The following is an 18,022-nucleotide window of genomic DNA, read 5'->3' on the forward strand; positions in this document are numbered from 1 at the left end:
GGTCTCAGCACAGGATGAAAGCCAGTGCGCTTAGCTGCTCGAAAGGTGGCCTTCGAAGAGGAGAACGCAAGCCTTTCCCAGAAGGTAGCCGTAGCCATTGTCAAGTCCTCCCGAACGGCAGGACAGTTTGGACTAGTAAAAAACCCCATTTTTTAGGAGGATGAGAGAAGATACGAGGACGCACTGTTAAGACTAAGTCACTTCTGAATCTATTCACATGGCTGCTGAGTGCCAGCGAAGGGGCACAGATCCAATCACCCAGGGGGAGAAATGACTGCCAGCTGGAGTGGCCAGGACCAGCTCCAAAAACCAGCAGGTTTAATCAGAGTGTAGTCTCCAGGCAGGGGCAGGCTGTGGAGGGGAGGAGAGCCCGGCAGGAGCAGTCGCTCCAGCTGGTGCCAAGGGTCCGCGTGGGTAAGGCCAGCCTGGGGCCAGACTGTGGAGGGCTTTACATGTCAGGCGAAGGAATTGATCAGGGGACTGAAATGATCAAACAGGTGTTTTAGGAAGATGAATTTGAAGAGAATGTGCGGGATGAACTGGAAAGTCTGGAAGCACAGCAACAATTAGGAAGCTGTGAGATTAATTAGGCTGTTGTAGTAGTCCTGTGTGAGTTGATAAGGGTGTAAATGAGCACAGTGGCAGCAGACACAGAAGGGGGACAGCTGCAAGAGACATTGTTAAGAAAGAATGGATGAGGTGTGCTGCCTGATTGGATTGGGGACCCGGGGAGCTCCAGGAATCAAAGATGACACCAGAGGTTTGAGCGTGGGCAACCGGTAGTACAATGAACAGAAAAAGGCAGGTTAGAAGAGCGAGCTGGATGCAGCAGATGTGAATTCAGTTCCAGCCACAGAGAGTCTGCAGGACACCCAAGTGGAAATGTCTGAGAGGTCAAAGGAGACACACCACCGGAGCTCAGGAGAGACGTTACGGCTGCTGCTGAATTTGGGAATCAAATGGAATGAATGAGATCTCTGAGGAAAAGCAGAGATGGTGAAACAGAGGGCCAAGACTGACCTTTGAGGAATGTCCACATTTAAAGGATTTCTATTCCAAAACTGAGTTTAGAAGTGCCCCCCATATGCCACTTGTCTTCACCCTTGAAATATCAGTGTAAAGTGTTCCATGTATCAGCCGAGCAACCCAGCATTGTTGTCTCAGTGGGAACTAAATTATAAACACCTAGGTAAGCTCCTACAACACATTTGGCTGAAGAAAAGGCCGATATTCATAGGGGAAAAAAAAAAGGATAAATGATACAGTGAACATAATCTAAAAGACTGGCGGATTTGATCCCACAAGGATGAGTCAAGCGATGAAAAAAAAAACCTTGTGAAAAATATCCTATAAACATTTAATTAGAGAAAAGTAGATATTTATTCATTTTAACAGAGACCAAAAAAAAATTTACCATATTTGCAGTGCACTGTCTTCCTGAAGTGTGAATTCCAACTAATCATCAAGTATTTTTAATAAAGGCTACATTAAAATATAAGCTTGCTCAAACACATGTGAACACTGGTCAATATAGGAAAGCCACCTAGACTATAATAACCCACACTAGACTCACAGTAGGTAAACAAAATAGCTTTGCTTTTTTAGTGTGGATCTCTAGTCTTTTCACATGTATATTTCCCATATATGGTATTTTCTTGACAGTCCCTTATAAAATATTACAGCTTTGAATTTTTGGACTAAAAGCTGTCTTAAGTCCTATAAAGAAAAAAATTTTGTCTTATGTGTTATTAAAATTTTTCTCATTTCCTTTAATAAAGAATACGCAACTGAACAGTTTAACAGCATAACAAGTGTTCTTCCATGACACCTTCAATAACTTTTGAAATAGTACTTAGATTTTGATATGTTCTTATATTTAATATGTTTAATTGATATTTTCTTCTAAAATATAGCAAACATATTTAACATACATCAAAAACAGTTAAAAGAAACTTCCTTTCCTTTGGATATAAGACCTTTATAAAAAAGGAACAACTTTTTGAAAAACAGAGTTTACAAATTATTAAAAATGCGCTGCATATACAGGCCCTACAGGCAGTTACTCAGAAGATACTGGTTTTCGTTGTTTTTGGATTTACATAATGTGACAGAACAGTCTCTAATAATATGTCAAACCAGAAAACAAATGCAACTGCTAGCTAGCTTTAGAGATACTATAGACAGATATATAAGAAAATAGAGTCCAGCAAAACTTACAAACTTAGTCACTTCTTACTCCCCAGATATTCGGAACATATCTAAAAATTTTCAACAGATATTGTACGATCTTAGAGAACTCTTAAGATCGTACAATATTATGGAATAGTCAAATTGAGTTATTAAAACCAAAGCAGCTGTTTCTTGATATCTTCAGCCTTTTAACCTAAGACCCAAATAGTTTAACTCTATCAGTTAACATTTGATCCAAGAGTTGACTTTTTAAAATGCCAATACTCTTAAACCTCTTTCAATAATACTTAAAAATACACGTAGGTTAATATATTACTGAGAAGTTTATCTCATTTCTTTAAATATGGGCGATGGGCTGACTTGTAGAACAGTGGGTAAGCATAGAGATGAATTAGCAATTTCCTTGTTTCTTTTCAAGTATTTACACCAAATAATGCAACTGAAAAAACAATTTTTGCAGGGAAAAACTGGGTGGATGATTCTCATTTGTAGGTTACAATGAAAAAGGACTCAAATTTCTTAATGAAGGGGAAACTGCACTGTTTTGGGTCAACAAATATCTGCAGGGTTGCAGTTTTATAGGCAACTGAAAAATCTGAAAGGTAATAAAAAAGTAAAAGTAATGTCTCTTGGTGTAGAAGATTTAGGACATACTTTTTTTTCCCCCATTATTTTGTTTTAATGGGTCTCAAAATTCTGTGACAGATTTTTGGTCAAGTTGTTTCCATTAAAAAGTACTGATTTTAAAAACTAATAACTTAAAACTGCCACACACACACACAAAAAAACATGGTCCACAAAACATTCTCCTTTCCTTCTGAAGGTTTTACGATGCATTGTTATCATTAACCAGTCTTTTACTATTAACCTTAAATGGCCAATTGACACAAACAGTTCTGAGACCGTTCTTCCACCACTGATTAAGACTGGGGTGGCAGGTATTGGGGATAATACTCATTTAGCCTTCTGAGCTTTCTGGGCAGACTTGGTGACCTTGCCAGCTTCAGCTGCCTTCTTGTTAGGACATACTTTTTTTTTTTTTTTAAAGATTTTATTTATTTATTTGAGAGAGAGAGAATGAGAGAGAGCACGAGAGGGAAGAGGGTCAGAGGGAGAAGCAGACTCCCTGCTGAGCAGGGAGCCCGACGCGGGACTCGATCCTGGGACTCCAGGATCATGACCTGAGTCAAAGGCAGTCGCTTAACCAACTGAGCCACTCAGGCGCCCAGGACATACTTTTACAAGTAAGTTTCATAATAGCTAATTTTTCATTAAATCTAAAGAGTCTGTAACACACATATGTATCTTATTTCAAAAGAGGCAGTGACTCAGAGATGCTTAGATTCAACTTCCGGTTCAATCAAAGAAAGTCCAAATGTTTGGAATTAAATGACCCACTACTCGCCAAAAATCCACAAAATATTCACACCGGACAGACCAAGATTAACTCTCCTATAAAAAGAAAAAAAAAAGGTTTTAGTGGAATTGACTGCCAAGCACTTAAGGTCTTTTTTCAAATAATGAAAACAAGAGTCTTGACAAGGAATACATTATTTCATCAATGACATTTAATGCTATTCTGTAATGAGTTATGTTACATATGATTTATCAGGTGAACCCTAGTAATAGTAACTGCTTTCTTAACTGTGCTTAAAACCCAAATTTAGAAAATGGATTTATGGGGTGTGGAAAATTAATTTTTCGGTAGATCTCAATAACTATTACACCAGATAGAGTTAACCAAATAATTTTAGCAAGTAAAAGTATCAATTAAAATTTTAAAATAGAGGATATAGGGATGCCAGGCCTCTTAGAGAATGTTACCTATTTACCTATTCAACTTGAATTAAGGATTTACCAATTATTACTGATGCTTTAGTGAATTTGTATATGGGGATTATTGATATAGCCTAAACTAAACCCTACTGTATATATAACAAAAAGAAAAATCTACTTCTACTCCACAGAGTACTACACCATATTCAAAGTACAAAGGGAAGAGAGGGCTATAAATAAGCTAAATTACTCATCTAACAAAATAAGAAATCAACCTCCAATGTCTCAAACTGAAGAATCAAGAGAGATCTACATGCCTCTATTATGTGGAACCATGAGAGTAGTATTAGAAGAAAAGACTAAATCAGTTTCAAGTGGTTGCCTTTAGTGAGCCTGGGAACACAGGGAACTGCTCATTTCTGTCATGAACTTACAGCACTACAGAACTTTTAAAATTATGAGTAGTTGTTAATTTTGATAAAAAAATTAAAAATATATATATATTACAAAAATGCCCTTCAAAAAAGGTAATTTCTATATTAACTGGTTTTTCCCATTTCTTCAAGGAACTTCTTCACCAAAACTACAAATGATAGGGGCACCTGGCTGGCTCAGCTGGTGGAGCGTGTGACTCTCGGACCTTGGGGTTTTGAGTTTGAGCCCCATGTTGGGTGCAGAGATTGCTTAAAAAGATGAAATCTTAAAAAAAAAAAACCCTATAAATGATAAATCTCAATTTGACAAATGTTTTAATTTTGGCTTGTTCGTATATAAGGCTAAGCATCTTTTCATGTTTATTAGCCATTTACACAACATTTTTCTGTGTAAGTCTTTCAGTCTATGACCATTTTGTTTTTCTTGTCTAATGAATTTATTTTTTAATTTATTATTTTTAAAAATATTTTATGTATTCATTTGAGACAGAGAGATAGGGAGAGAGAGAACAAGCAGGGGGAGCAGCAGAGGGATGGGGGAAGCAGGCTCCCCATTGAGCAGGGAGCCTGATGTGGGGCTCAATCCCAGGACCCAGAGATCACGACCTGAGCCGAAGGCAGACACTCAACCTTCTGAGCCACCCAGGCACCCCTCTAATGAATTTATATATGCTCTTTATATATGATGGATATTAGCTTGGATTTGCTATATGTGTTCCAACCATAATATTTTGTCTCAGTTTGTCATTTAGCTTTAAGCTTTATTTATGGTTTATTTGCTGAACAGAACCCTTAAATTACTGTGCAGTCAATTCTGTCTAGTTTTTTTCCCTTTTGGAAGTAAAACATTCATCTCATTCCAGTAACTACACAAATATCTGGCATCGAATTGGTAATGTATTTGGATCAATCTGCTGCTTTATGGGCATGATTCCAAATGGACTATACTTGAGCTACTTGCTTATTTCCTTTAAGTTAGAGGATAGTTTTTAACCATTTGATTGTTTTAGAATGTATTAAAAAGATTAATCAATCATCTTTAAAAAGTTAATTTCAAAGCTTCTTTTCCCTTGGTTAAGGAAAAAATCTCAAATAAATAAAACATGTATTAGTTTTAGTCTAAAATGTTTCTTTCCCACATGTAAGTTGCTTATTAAGAGAAGATAAGCACTTCAAAAATTTTATCAGTTTTTGGCTTCTGAGTAAGTTATTAATCCCACTTAGTACTTTTTTTTTTTAAGATTTATTGATTTATTTGAGAGGGAGAAAGAGAGCGAGCAGGGGGAGGGGCAGAGGGAATCTTCAAGCAGACTCCCTGCGGAGCATGGAGCCTGATGCAACATGGGGCTTGATACCACATCCATGAGATCATGAACTGAGCAGAAATCAAGAGTCGGATGCTTAACCGACTGAGCCACCCAGGCGCCCTCCCTAATAAGTACTTTTATTTTATGTTAAGTAAGCTCTACGCCCAACGTGGGGCGTGAACTAACGACCCTGAGATCAAGAGTCAGATACTTGGGATGCCTGGGTGGCTCAGTTGGTTAAGTGCCTGCCTCCGGCTCAGGTCATGATCCCAGGGTCCTGGGATTGAGTCCTGAATCGGGCTCCCTGCTCAGCGGGGAGCCTGCTTCTCCCTCTGCCTGCCGCTTCCCCCTGCTTGTGCTCTCTGACAAGTAAATAAATGAAATCTATAAAAAAAAGAGAGAGAGTCGCATGCTAACGACTGAGCCAGCCTGGCGCCCCCATAATTTTAAATTTTCTAACAGTAATTTTATAAAAAGTAAAAAGAAACAGGTGAAATTAATTTTAGTAATATATTTCATTTAACTCAATATATCCAATGTATTAATTCAACATGTAGTCAATGTACAAAGTTATTAAAGAGATCTTTTACTTTTTTCTTGGTCTTCAAATTCTAGTCTATATATTTTACGCTTACAACACATCTCAATTCAGATCAGTCATGTTTCAAATGCTCAATGCCACATGTGGCTGGTGGCTGCTCTATTAGACAATGCAGTTCTAGAACATGTATAAAACAGGACGCCTAAACAAAAGTGAAAAGAGGCATGCATATCAAAACTGGAGTGGACCCTAGATGTTTTCCACTCCACGTCTTTCCCTTCACATTTTCTTTCTTTCTTTTTTTTTTTTTAAAGATTTTATTTATTTATTTGACAGAGAGAGACACAGCGAGACAGGGAACACAAGCAGGGGGAGTGGGAGAGGGAGAAGCAGGCTTCCTGCCAAGCAGGGGGCCCAATGCGGGGCTCAATCCCAGGACACTGGGATCATGACCGGAGCCGAAGGCAGACGCTTAACGACTGAGCCACCCAGGCGCCCCTCCCTTCACATTTTCTTAACCTCAGGTTTTTAAGACTCTCAGACCTTGTATTATCAGATTTCCCCAGCTTTACCTGCAGTCCCGTTCCTTCAAAACATTATTTGATAACACTAAAATTTTGAATCACCAAAAGGACCATACAATTCTGAATTTATTGTAAATAGCATGTGAGCTTCATTACTACATATTTAGAATAACAAAGTAAACAATTTCAACTGACCATTTTCCCATCCCAGTTAACAATAATATGGAATGGGTGCTGACTCAGTCTTTCTGGAAATATAAAACATTTTGCAGAAGGCTTTGTGTCTGATACGGGATGGCTTTTGTTTTGTTTTTAAATTTTAAAGTGGCAAGAGCCTGATAATAGATCTCAGAGTTGCTCCTCTGAGGGACACAACTGTAAAGCCAATGATGTGGTCCAATGAAATGGAGGTTGGTGAGGAATGAAGGGACTTGCCCAAAGGAGCAGAACTGGTTAGTGACAGGGCTGGGCTTACACCAGAAACCCAATCTCTTGTTCAGTCCACAATCCTTTCAGTATATGATGCTGTCTTCTGCAGAATCTTAACAAAGGAAGAGAAACAGTAAATAAAGTACTTGTGTTTTTAAAGCATCAATACTTACCCAAGCATTCCTGACTCTTTAGTCTTTATGATGTAGAGGAACATTAACAATGTATGAAACATATTATTTCGGCCCTGGAACAAAAAGACAGCAAGATTTAAACCAAGCCAAACAAAAAATTATGTGAACCAAACAAAAAGATAAACGCAGATCCTACCAGTTTACATTCTACTAACTCAGAATTCCGTGTAATTCAGACTTTCATTTGCATGGATTTGGACAGAAACTTCAATGGTCCAAAATATTAACACTTACAAAGTTGAAATGTTAAACTTGAAAAAAGGAAATTAATATTAATTAATAATAGGAATAATAGGAATTTGATGGAGAACACAATTTATGATTATAGTCAATGTAAAATTTCTTAGTAAAGAAGCTGGTAACAATAGCAAGTGTAAAGATCATCAGCAGAAGTGATGTTTGTAGTCAAGAGTAAAATACCTGAATAGAAATGTAAACTGGTACAATAATCTTTTGTAGAAAGTAGTTTTATAATGTATTTTAAAAGCCTTGAAAATATTCTGTAACCTAGAATTCCACTTTTGGACTTTAAGCTAACAAAATTATCCAAAATGCAGATAGCTATATCCATAAAGATGAATACTTAGCAGTGTTTACGATAATGAATTAGAACATCCAAAGTGTCCAACGATAGGGGAATGATTGAATAAACTATGTTATAATCTTATAATAAACTCTTTTACAGCCATTAAAAAGTGTTTCTATGGGGCACCTGGGTGGCTCAGTCGTTAAGTGTCTGCCTTCGCCTCAGGGATCGAGTCCCACATCGGGCTCCCTGCTCCGCGGGAAGCCTGCTTCTCCCTCTCCCACTCCCCCTGCTTGCGTTCCGTCTCTCGCTATCTCTCTCTCTGTGTCAAATAAATAAAATCTTAAAAAAAAAAAAAAGTGTTTCTATGGAAGCTTCTTAAAAATTTTTTTTTTTTTTTTTTTTTAGATTTTATTTATTTGAGAGAGAGACAGAGACAGTGAGACAGAGCACAAGTGGGGAGGAGAGGGAGAAGCAGGCTCCCCGCAGAGCAAGGAACCTGATGTGGGACTCAATCCCCGGACCCCGGGACCTGAGCCAAAGGCAGATGCCTAATGGACTGAGCCACCCAGGCACCCTCTATGGAAGCTTCTTAACGGATGGAAAATTATGGTTTTTTAAGGTAATTAAATTAAGAAGTTAATTTTTTAAAAGGAAATAATATTACATAAATATGATTTCAACCCATAAAATAGCACAGAGAAAGACCAAAACGAAATTTACCAAAGGCAATACACCAAAAATGTTAACAATAGCTGCCTTTAAGTAATGGAATAATGAATGATCTTTCTTCTTTTTCTTTATACTTTCCCTAATTAAGCATATATTACTTTTATAGTTAAAAAAAGGGGATATTCAAGAAATGTATTTTCCCTAATTTAAAAAGTTTACCTACTCCCTAAACAAGAGACTCTAAAAAATATTATCAAAGCAAGTCATCCGTGACACTCTGTAATAGCAATTTCTACATTTAGAAGTACCTTTGGAAGATTGTAGACATGACGCTGGTAGATTAGCTCATAATGGGGAGGGTTGATAGCACTCTGATAAATGCAAAAAACATTCTCATTTGTCACATCTGTAAAGAAAATATGCTACATTAACAAAACAAGCCAACCTCTCTATGTGTCTCATGTGAAAATCTCAACGCATTCTTTTAGGAAGTTTATACCTGGTTTATTTGGTGTCTGAACAAAGTGCTGAGAAGTAAATGTTTTTCCGTCAGGGTACTTAGGATGTGGAGGTAATCTGGAATCGAGGTAGGTGCAAAATACATGCATGATGATCTGAAGATGAGGAAACAATTTTTCAAAATCAGCATGAAAATCTATCATGGCTTTAAGCCTTTGTTTATAATGACTCCAATTTTTAAATCCTTCCCTAAAGAGAGAACTAGCAAAAAAGCTTTCAAGTGGTTATATTTATAAGATGAAATCTATAAAACGAAAAGAGAAAAGCAAGACATTCCCAGTTTTCTGTTAAGTGGATCATTCATACCCATATAGTTAACAACAAAAAAACAAGATAAAAATACACATACATTCTCAATTTGAGTATCAGCATTTGAAACTTCATTTTTATATATAATAGTCATTATTAAAATAAAGAACATGATCTTGAAAAACTCTTAAATGCTCAAAAACATTATACTCTTCGCTTTCATCAATCTTAATTCTAGGAATTTTTTTTTTAAGAGAGCATTAGTGTGTGTGGGTGGGGAACAGAGGGAAAGGGAGAGAGAATTTTAAGCAGGCCCCACTCCCAGAATCTTACGGCTGATCTCACAACCCTGAGGAGATCATCACCTGAGCCAAAATCAGGAGTCAGAGACTTAACCAACTGAGCCACCGAGGCTCCTCTAGGAATCATTCTTAAAGCCATAATCCCAAATAAGAAAAAAATACGGATCACGATATTACTTGCAATCTTATTTAAAACAGAAACTAAATAATTCTCAAACTTTTAGCTCCAATATAAGAAAACAGTTGAGTGCGTAGTAATGAAAAAATACTTAAACACTGCAAAAGTGAAAAAAGAATACAAAATTTTACACGTGGGATGATTACAACTATGATAAAAACATTAAAAAATAGTGCAATCTAAGTAAAGGGAAAAAAAGAAAATACACCAAAATATTAACAGTGGTTAAGATGCTGGTAAAATTTTAAATTTTTATTTCTACCTTAGCTTCTAAATTCTTTTTAATACTTATTTTTATAATGGAAAAATAAAAGTACATAAATATAATAACATGGAAAAATGTTAAACCAAAAAAAAAAAAAGTAGGAACTTACAGCAGAATCAGTGGGCAGGTCTGTATCCCACTTGCGTCCTTTGAAGTCTCCACCTCTATTCCATCGAAATGAACTCATACAGCCTCCCTGAGAAAGTTCTGGAGAAACAAAGATGAAATTTAAAAAGCCAAAAAAAAAAAAGAAAAAGAAAAAAAGCCAAAGGGCTACAATAAGGGAAGCATATCATCTTAAAAACCTGACGAAAACACCCAAACATAAAGAAATACAAGATATAAAAGATTAATTTACATATTACCATTGGGGATTCTTAAAAAAGTCAGTGTCATGTGGGGAAAAAAGGTAGAGCAGAACTGTTCCAGAGAAAGTGACCAAAGAAAGAGCAAACAACATACGGTAATGTGTGAACCTACACTCTATTCTGGTTAGAAAAAAAGGGTATGTAACATTCTTTGGACAACTGGAAAATTTGAATATGAACTGTGTATTAGACGATATTATAGAAATATCGCTAATTTTAAAGGTCTGTTAAGTTGTATTGGGGTTATATAGGAGAATGTTATTTTTAGGAAATCACATGCTGAAAAGTAATGATGTCCATAATGAATTTCAAATGGTAGAGCAAAAAAATAAAAGTGCATGTGCATATATGTAGAGAGAATCAATGACAGCGAAATGTAGGGTTTCCATTAATCTAGAAGGCCTATATAGTGTTCGCTGTACTTTTTAAGCTTTTTTGTATATTTGATATAATAATACTTTATATGTATTTTGCATACACGTGTACACATATTTTTTGGATACAGAAATATCCTGCTATCAGGCAATCGTGCCAAAAATTGCAACCTGAATTTACAGGAACTACGGAGGACAGAGAATCATGTAAAATTACACCCCATGGGGATGTACTCAGTAAAATCCATACCATGGGCAACTCTATAGGACAAACAATCTGTTTTTTCAACAAATAAGTTGCAGAAGAAAAAAAAAAAAAAGGATGGACAGGAAACCTATAGCTTAAAAGGAACTTATAAGATTTTATTTATGGGCGCCTGGGTGGCTCAGTTGGTTGGACGACTGCCTTCGCCTCAGGTCATGATCCTGGAGTCCTGGGATCGAGTCCCGCATCGGGCTCCCTGCTCAGCGGGGAGTCTGCTTCTCCCTCTGACCCTCCCCCCTCTCATGTGCTCTCTCTCTCTCAAATAAATGAATAAAATCTTTATTTATCTTTATTTATTTGAGAGAGAGAGAGAGAGTACAAGCAGGGGGAGTGGCAGGCAGAGGGAGAGGGAGAAGCAGGCTCCCCGCTGAGCAGGGAGCCCGATGTGGGACTCGATTCCAGGACTGTGGGAGCCCGATGTGGGACTCGATCCCAGGACTGTGGGATCATGACCTGAGCAGAAGGCAGACGCTTAACCAATTGAGCCACCCAGGTGCCCAGGAACTTAAAAGCTTTATCAACCAGTCATACCATGTGATTATAGTTGAATCCCAATTCAAATAATACCAAAGGGGTAATTACACATTTTATGAGGTGGTTGGAAATTCATACATAAGGTATGTATCTCATGATATAAAGAAACTGTTAAAAAATATTAGGTGTGATAATTGTACTGAAGTTATGGTTTTAAAAGGCCTTATCTTTGAGACACATACAGAGCTATCTATAATACAGAAAGGGAGGAGATAGATGGGGATATGGATAGGGTTTGGGATGCCCAGGGACTGAAGGCTGCAGGGACCAGGGGCTATGTACAAGAGGCTTCAGCATTCTGTTGTGTCTAGTTTTATGAATATATAAATTCTCCTTATAATAAAAAGTTTCTTAAAAGTCACAATAAATGATTATTCCTGAACCCCAATCCAAACCTAGGGGAGAGAGGGGGCACCATAACGCTTTCAAATTAAAATTTATGAGAAATCTGAAGAGTGAAATACTATTTCTAAAACTTGTTTTAGTGATGAGAACATTTTACAGTTTATCCAAATAAAAGCAGGGAAGCATAAAGAGAGAGTGTGGAATATCAGGGAGGTTAAATCTCCTGATTCTCATGCCAGTCTCCTCAGAAGATCACATTTCCCTCCAATAATCTGGACATAACAGAAATACAAAGAAGCAACATATTAAATATGAATTACAAGAATTGAGAGAAAGAAGGATCAGCATGTTGAAACTATGAAGAATGTCACAGTGGTATCCATTCTTCGTAGTTATGAAGAGTAGAAAATGAATGAAATATTTACTTGAGCCCATGTAGCTCATATTTAAGTTTCCCTATACAGAATAAAATTAATATTTTCAAGGCTAACTACATCATTTTGACAATTCCTTTATTTATTTGAGAGAGAGAGACAGCACAAACACGGAAGGCAGGGGCAGAGGGAGAAGCAGCCTCCCCACAGAGCAAGGAGCCTCACATTGGGACTCGATCCCAGCATACTGAGGATTATGACCTGAGCCAAAGGCAGATGCTTAACCAACTGAGCCACCCAGGTGTCCATCTTGACAATTCTTAAGCATATGAAATATAAAAACCAAAAGTTGTTCAAAACTTAACTAAGCCATAATTAAATATATATTTATAAAATATAAGATACTTAGTAATACTTAAATTTTTTTCCCTTGTTACTTTTTTTTTGAGAGAGAGAGAGAGAGAGGGAGTGTGTGTGTGAGTTGGAGGGAAAGGGCAATGGAAGAGGGAGAGAGAGAATCTAAGCAGGCTCCAAACTCAGTGCAGAGCCCAATGAGGAACTTGATCTCATTGACCACGAGATCTTGACCTGAACCGAAACCAAGCATCACCACCGAGCCACCCAGGCACCCCTCCTTGTTACTTTTATTTATAAAATCTCAAGGTAGTGAAATTTTTTCCTCTTCAAATGACTAGTTACCTTTGATCCTTTCAAACAAGTATTCCTGATTTGGTGTAAGGTCTAGATACTGCACAATTGTATTCAAAGTTGGAATGAGAGGAGCTTTGACCAGAGCAGCTTGTTTCAAGCTAGTAATACTAGCCTCTGTTAAAAATAAAACACACAGGACAGATTATTCTTCGTGTGGGTTCTAAAAGAACTTAGAATGCTCTTTCCTCAACAGATGTTGAAGGAATAAATGAAAGCAATAATAGTTTAACAATTTGCATTATCTACTTTACTTATAATTTCTTTTTATCATTTCTGGCACAGTGGCCAGATTTATAAACACAGATACCACATGAACACACACTCCAAAAGCAGCAGCCAAATCCAGGCTGACAAATCTATAAACAGCTAATACACAAAATACTTTTGTGGGGTATGCATAAAAAGATACATGAGACCTTTCAAAATCAGGTTGAGAAAAAGTTGCCTGTTATGCTATGATAAGCAGAAACTTTTTATGACAGTAATTTCTCTTATCATGAAAGACAACTGTACAAAGAAATTAATAAACCAACAGAAATTTTCAGAATGTCTAACCTTACCAGTAATACTCAATGTTGGGAAAAAGGCATTCTTCTATGTGACATGGTTGCTACAGGATAAACTGGTATAAGCTTTTCAAAGGGTTATGTACGTCAAAAGTCTTAATGTATTTATTTCTACTGAACTAACTCCACTTCTAAGAAATTATCCCTAAGAAATAATTACAAATGTACACAAAGATTTAGATAAAAGGATATTTACTCACAGCATTACTAATAACAGTAAAGGGCAAAACCCCTACATTTTAGATAATAAGGATCAGTTAAATACAATGTATTACACATACAAAAAAGAAACACAATCTAGCCACAAAAACAGTACTGGAGAATATTTAACAAAATAGAAAAACTGGGGGGTATAAGTAGGCAACAAAACAGTATGACTCCAATTTAATTAGATGTACACATATGTACCATATTTCCTCAACTCCTAAATACATACTTTTAAATTTTAATGTTCTTAAATTATGGTATAACATACAATTGAGAGAGATATACTAACATATATACTATGTATGTATTAAAATATATACTGTATATACCAATATTATATATAAGTATATAACTATATATATATTAGTATATACACTACATATATACACACACACATATACACACATATTTACATATACATAGTTAGTATCATAACCAAAAATAATAACTGGTTGTGACTTAAAATTGATAGTGATTTATCCCTGGAAGCAGAATTCTGGGTAATATTTTTCTTTGTGTACTTCTGTTTCTACTTTCCAGCCTCTCTACAATGGACACAGTATATACTGCATTTGTAGTCACAAAGCAATGTCATTCTTTTTAAAAAAGCACATCACACTGATATTCCTTACTTATTTTGGAAATCTAATTACTTAACACTAAATAAGTTATGGTATTTTAAGCAAATTGTATGGAACCTTAACAGTTTTATTTTTTTGCAGGTAAGAGAGTTGAAAATAGGTGATTTTAAATTAGCATTATTACACATTCTTTATGCTTTGTACAACTTGGAATTAATATTTGATAAGGAACTTGTATCTAGAATATATAAAGAACACCTCAATGATAAAAAAGACAAATGATCCAATTTAAAAATGGTAAAGGATCTGAAAAGATATTTCTCCTAAGAAGATATATGAACGGCCAATAAGCACATGAAAAGATGCTCAACATCAGTAGCCATCAGGAAAATGCAAATCAAAACCACAATGAGAAACTATTTCACACCCATTAGGACAACTATAATAAAAAGGACAGATAAGTATTGGTGAAGATGTGAGAAACTGAAACCCTCATACATTGTTTGTGGGAATGTAAAATGGTACAGCTGCTTTAGAAGAGTCTACTGTTCCTCAAAGAGTTAAACATGGAGTTACCATATGGCTCAGCCACTGTACTCCTAGAGAAAATTAAAACATATGTCCACACAAACACTTGTATACAACTGTTCATAGCAGCATTATTCATAATAGCCAAAAAGTGAAAACAACCCAAATGTCAATCAACTGATAAATGGGTAAACAAAATGCAATAGATCAATATAATAGGATATTATCTGGCAATAAAAAGAAACCAAGCACTGATAAATGTTGTAACACAGATGAACCTTGAAAACATGTGAAGTGAAAGAAGTCAGTCACAAATGACAACAGATTGTATGATTCCATTTATGTGAAATATCCAGAATGGGTCTGACTAAATTGGTAGTTGCCCTGGGCTGGGGAATGGGTGATGGGGGAAAAGGGGTATGTGGGGTTTCTTTTCTGGGCGATGAGATACTCTAAAATTGACTGTGGTTGCACAACCCAAACCTCTGAACTGTAGACTTTAAAAGGGTGAACTGTACGGTAAGTAAATTCTATTTCAATAAAACTTGTATTAGAAAATATATATATTAGAGACATTTAGTTTTGTCTTCACCTCAAGATAACAAAGTTGTTGTTAAATAGCCCAGTACAAAAAGAAAATTTCTGCTTGGAAGATTCACTGATGGTAAATCAAATGTTGGGCTCTATTTTCACATACCTCCTATCTGGAGCTCAGGACAGCCCATTCGTCTCATCTGTGTGCTCACAGACTCGATCTCTTGTACCAATGGCACTAATATTGTCTCATTGATCCACTAGGAAGAAACAAGGCAAAGATTTTACATACATAATTCTAAAGCATTTCTCAAATAATTCTTTTTTTCTTTTTTAAAGATTTTATTTATTTGACAAAGAGAGACACAGCGAGAGAGGGAACACAAGCAGGGGGGAGTGGGAGAGGGAGAAGCAGGCTCCCCGCTGAGCAGGGAGCCCAATGCGGGACTCGATGCCAGGATGCTGGGATCATGACCCGAGCTGAAGGCAGACACTTAATGACTGAGCCACCCAGGTGCCCCTCAAATAATTATTTTCATGAAATGCTAAGAATATTTACTGTCTTCTACTTGTATAGTGTGGATATATATAGTATAGTGAAAGAGAATGAAGTAGCAGCTGCTGAAGTCCAGAGAGTTAAGTAATAAGCAAGCTAGTAGAGTGTAAGTCAACTAAGTCATAGTCTTAAAGCACGTATGCCTGCTTATTGCTGAAGAAAATATAAAAATTTCAGTTATATGTTGTTTATCTTTTTCTTTCTTTCTAAGATTTATTTATTCATTTGACAGAGAGATAGCACAAGCGGAGGGGCAGTAGGAGAGAGGAGAGAGAGAATCCCAAGCAGACTCCGTGCTGAGCATGGAGCCCCATGGGGGGCTTGATCTCATGACCCTGAGATCACGACCTGAGCTGAAACCAAGAGTCGGATGCTCAACAGACTACACCACCAGGGGCCCCATGCTAAGTTTTTCTCAAATTTTTATGATTATTATACTTAACTAAAAGGATAATTTCCGATTTACATTTCTACAGTAATTATCACACATTTTTTGTCATATTTATATTTTGTAGTTAATAAGAAGTTTTTCAAACTAACATAATTGATGAACTCAGAAGGCTTACCCAATTCCCGAGCTAGGTGGAAACAGATCTATTATACATACTAGATCTACTGGCTTATGAATATTACATATTACTTTAGGACTAGAAACCTCAAATGCCACTTTGGATGGCTAATATCAAACTAATTCTGAGATGTGAAAAGACTGTCCAAGGAAATACCCCATTTGAATTGTCTGTGTGTTGTGTGTTTTGTGTTTTGTGTTTTGTGTATGTGTTCACGGCAACTTCAACCACTACTTGTTTAACCATAAAATGGAACAATGAAAAAGTTTCAGATGAAATACAAGTCAACAATTCCTTATACAAATTCGTGAATTAAGAAACCTTTTATAAAAACACAAAGTTTTTTGGTAATCCATTTAGCAAGCAAACCGAATACACTGGCAAGATGTGAACTGAATTCCCATGAGGCTACAGCGTGACTATTCATATGCTTTGTTGCAAATATTAATGTGGTTGATTATTGAGTGCTAACGAGACTCTGCTAGTAGTATTACAAAATATATGGTATATGCATACTGCTTTTTAAAAAAAAAAATCCAAAAAACTTGAAATTTCAAGCCCTTATGTAAGCAGAAATAAGAGTATAGTACTAGGACATCATTTCACTTATTCATTCTTCCAACATGTATTCAATGCATTCCATTTGCCAGCCACTCTTGGGCTGCAACAAAATTGCCTAAGGGGTTCAGGACTATAGTCCCTATGCTGTACCTTTTATCCCCATGAGGGAATTTTTATGTTTAAAGAGCCATCCAGGCTTCTGGTTCAAGAAAATAGGCTGCTATTTTCATCACTCCCTCTCAATACCCTATTAAAATTATAGTAAAAAAATAAAAAGAGGAGCACAAGTGACTTCAACAGATTTCTAGAAGATGTAGAGTGGATGCATGAGTGCTGAAGGATGGGAGTGGAAGCAGTGGCAGACTCCAAAGAATCTACACGGAGCCCTGAGTGGAGGAAGGCCCGTGTGCCCCTCAGAACTTGGGACCTTCGAGTACTTCCCAGAGCGGGAAAGGGGCAGGGTTGAAACAAGGGAACTCACTCGCTCTGGATGAGTCGGTCTTCCCAACCTCCAGGTCAAAGATGAGAGGGTTCTTCTCTAAAACAATCGAAGAAACTGATATTCTGAAATAGCTTCTAGTATATATTATCTTCTCTAACTTAAAAGTTCTCTGAGGGTGAGGACCTCATTCATTTCCCTCGAATTTCTGGACATATAATAGGTTCTGATAGAAAAGCTCTTTGGGGGGGAAAAAATGAAAAAAAAAAAAAAACCTGAAATAAAATAAAATAAAATAGGGGTGCCTGAATGGCTCAGCTGGTTAAGCGTCTGCCTTTGGCTCAGGTCATGATCCCAGGGTCCTGGGATGGAGCCCCACATTGGGCTCCCTGCTCAGCGGGGGG

General features: G+C 36.7%; 1 protein-coding gene across 3 annotated transcripts in view; it reads right to left on the reverse strand.

Annotated features, from left to right (window-relative positions):
* Positions 1-1,495: 1,495 nt before the first annotated feature.
* Positions 1,496-18,022, reverse strand: part of TMEM209 (transmembrane protein 209) — a 31,840-nt gene continuing 15,313 nt past the window's right edge. For 2 of the 3 annotated variants that reach the window (XM_073899199.1, XM_073899198.1), the window contains 8 exons: positions 17,661-17,717; positions 15,657-15,753; positions 13,066-13,191; positions 10,216-10,313; positions 9,093-9,207; positions 8,902-8,999; positions 7,375-7,448; positions 1,496-3,642 (listed from right to left, as the gene is read on the reverse strand). In XM_073899199.1, coding sequence (XP_073755300.1) covers positions 3,588-3,642; positions 7,375-7,448; positions 8,902-8,999; positions 9,093-9,207; positions 10,216-10,313; positions 13,066-13,191; positions 15,657-15,753; positions 17,661-17,717 — 720 coding nt within the window. In that variant the 3' untranslated portion in view covers positions 1,496-3,587. The remainder of the gene's footprint in view (positions 3,643-7,374; positions 7,449-8,901; positions 9,000-9,092; positions 9,208-10,215; positions 10,314-13,065; positions 13,192-15,656; positions 15,754-17,660; positions 17,718-18,022) is intronic. The other variant, XM_025865671.2, reaches the window with a different exon arrangement.

Source organism: Callorhinus ursinus, unplaced genomic scaffold, assembly GCF_003265705.2.
Source record: "Callorhinus ursinus isolate GAN/ISIS: 27379988/994484 unplaced genomic scaffold, GSC_fseal_2.0 scaffold12, whole genome shotgun sequence".
Lineage (NCBI taxonomy): Eukaryota > Metazoa > Chordata > Mammalia > Carnivora > Otariidae > Callorhinus > Callorhinus ursinus.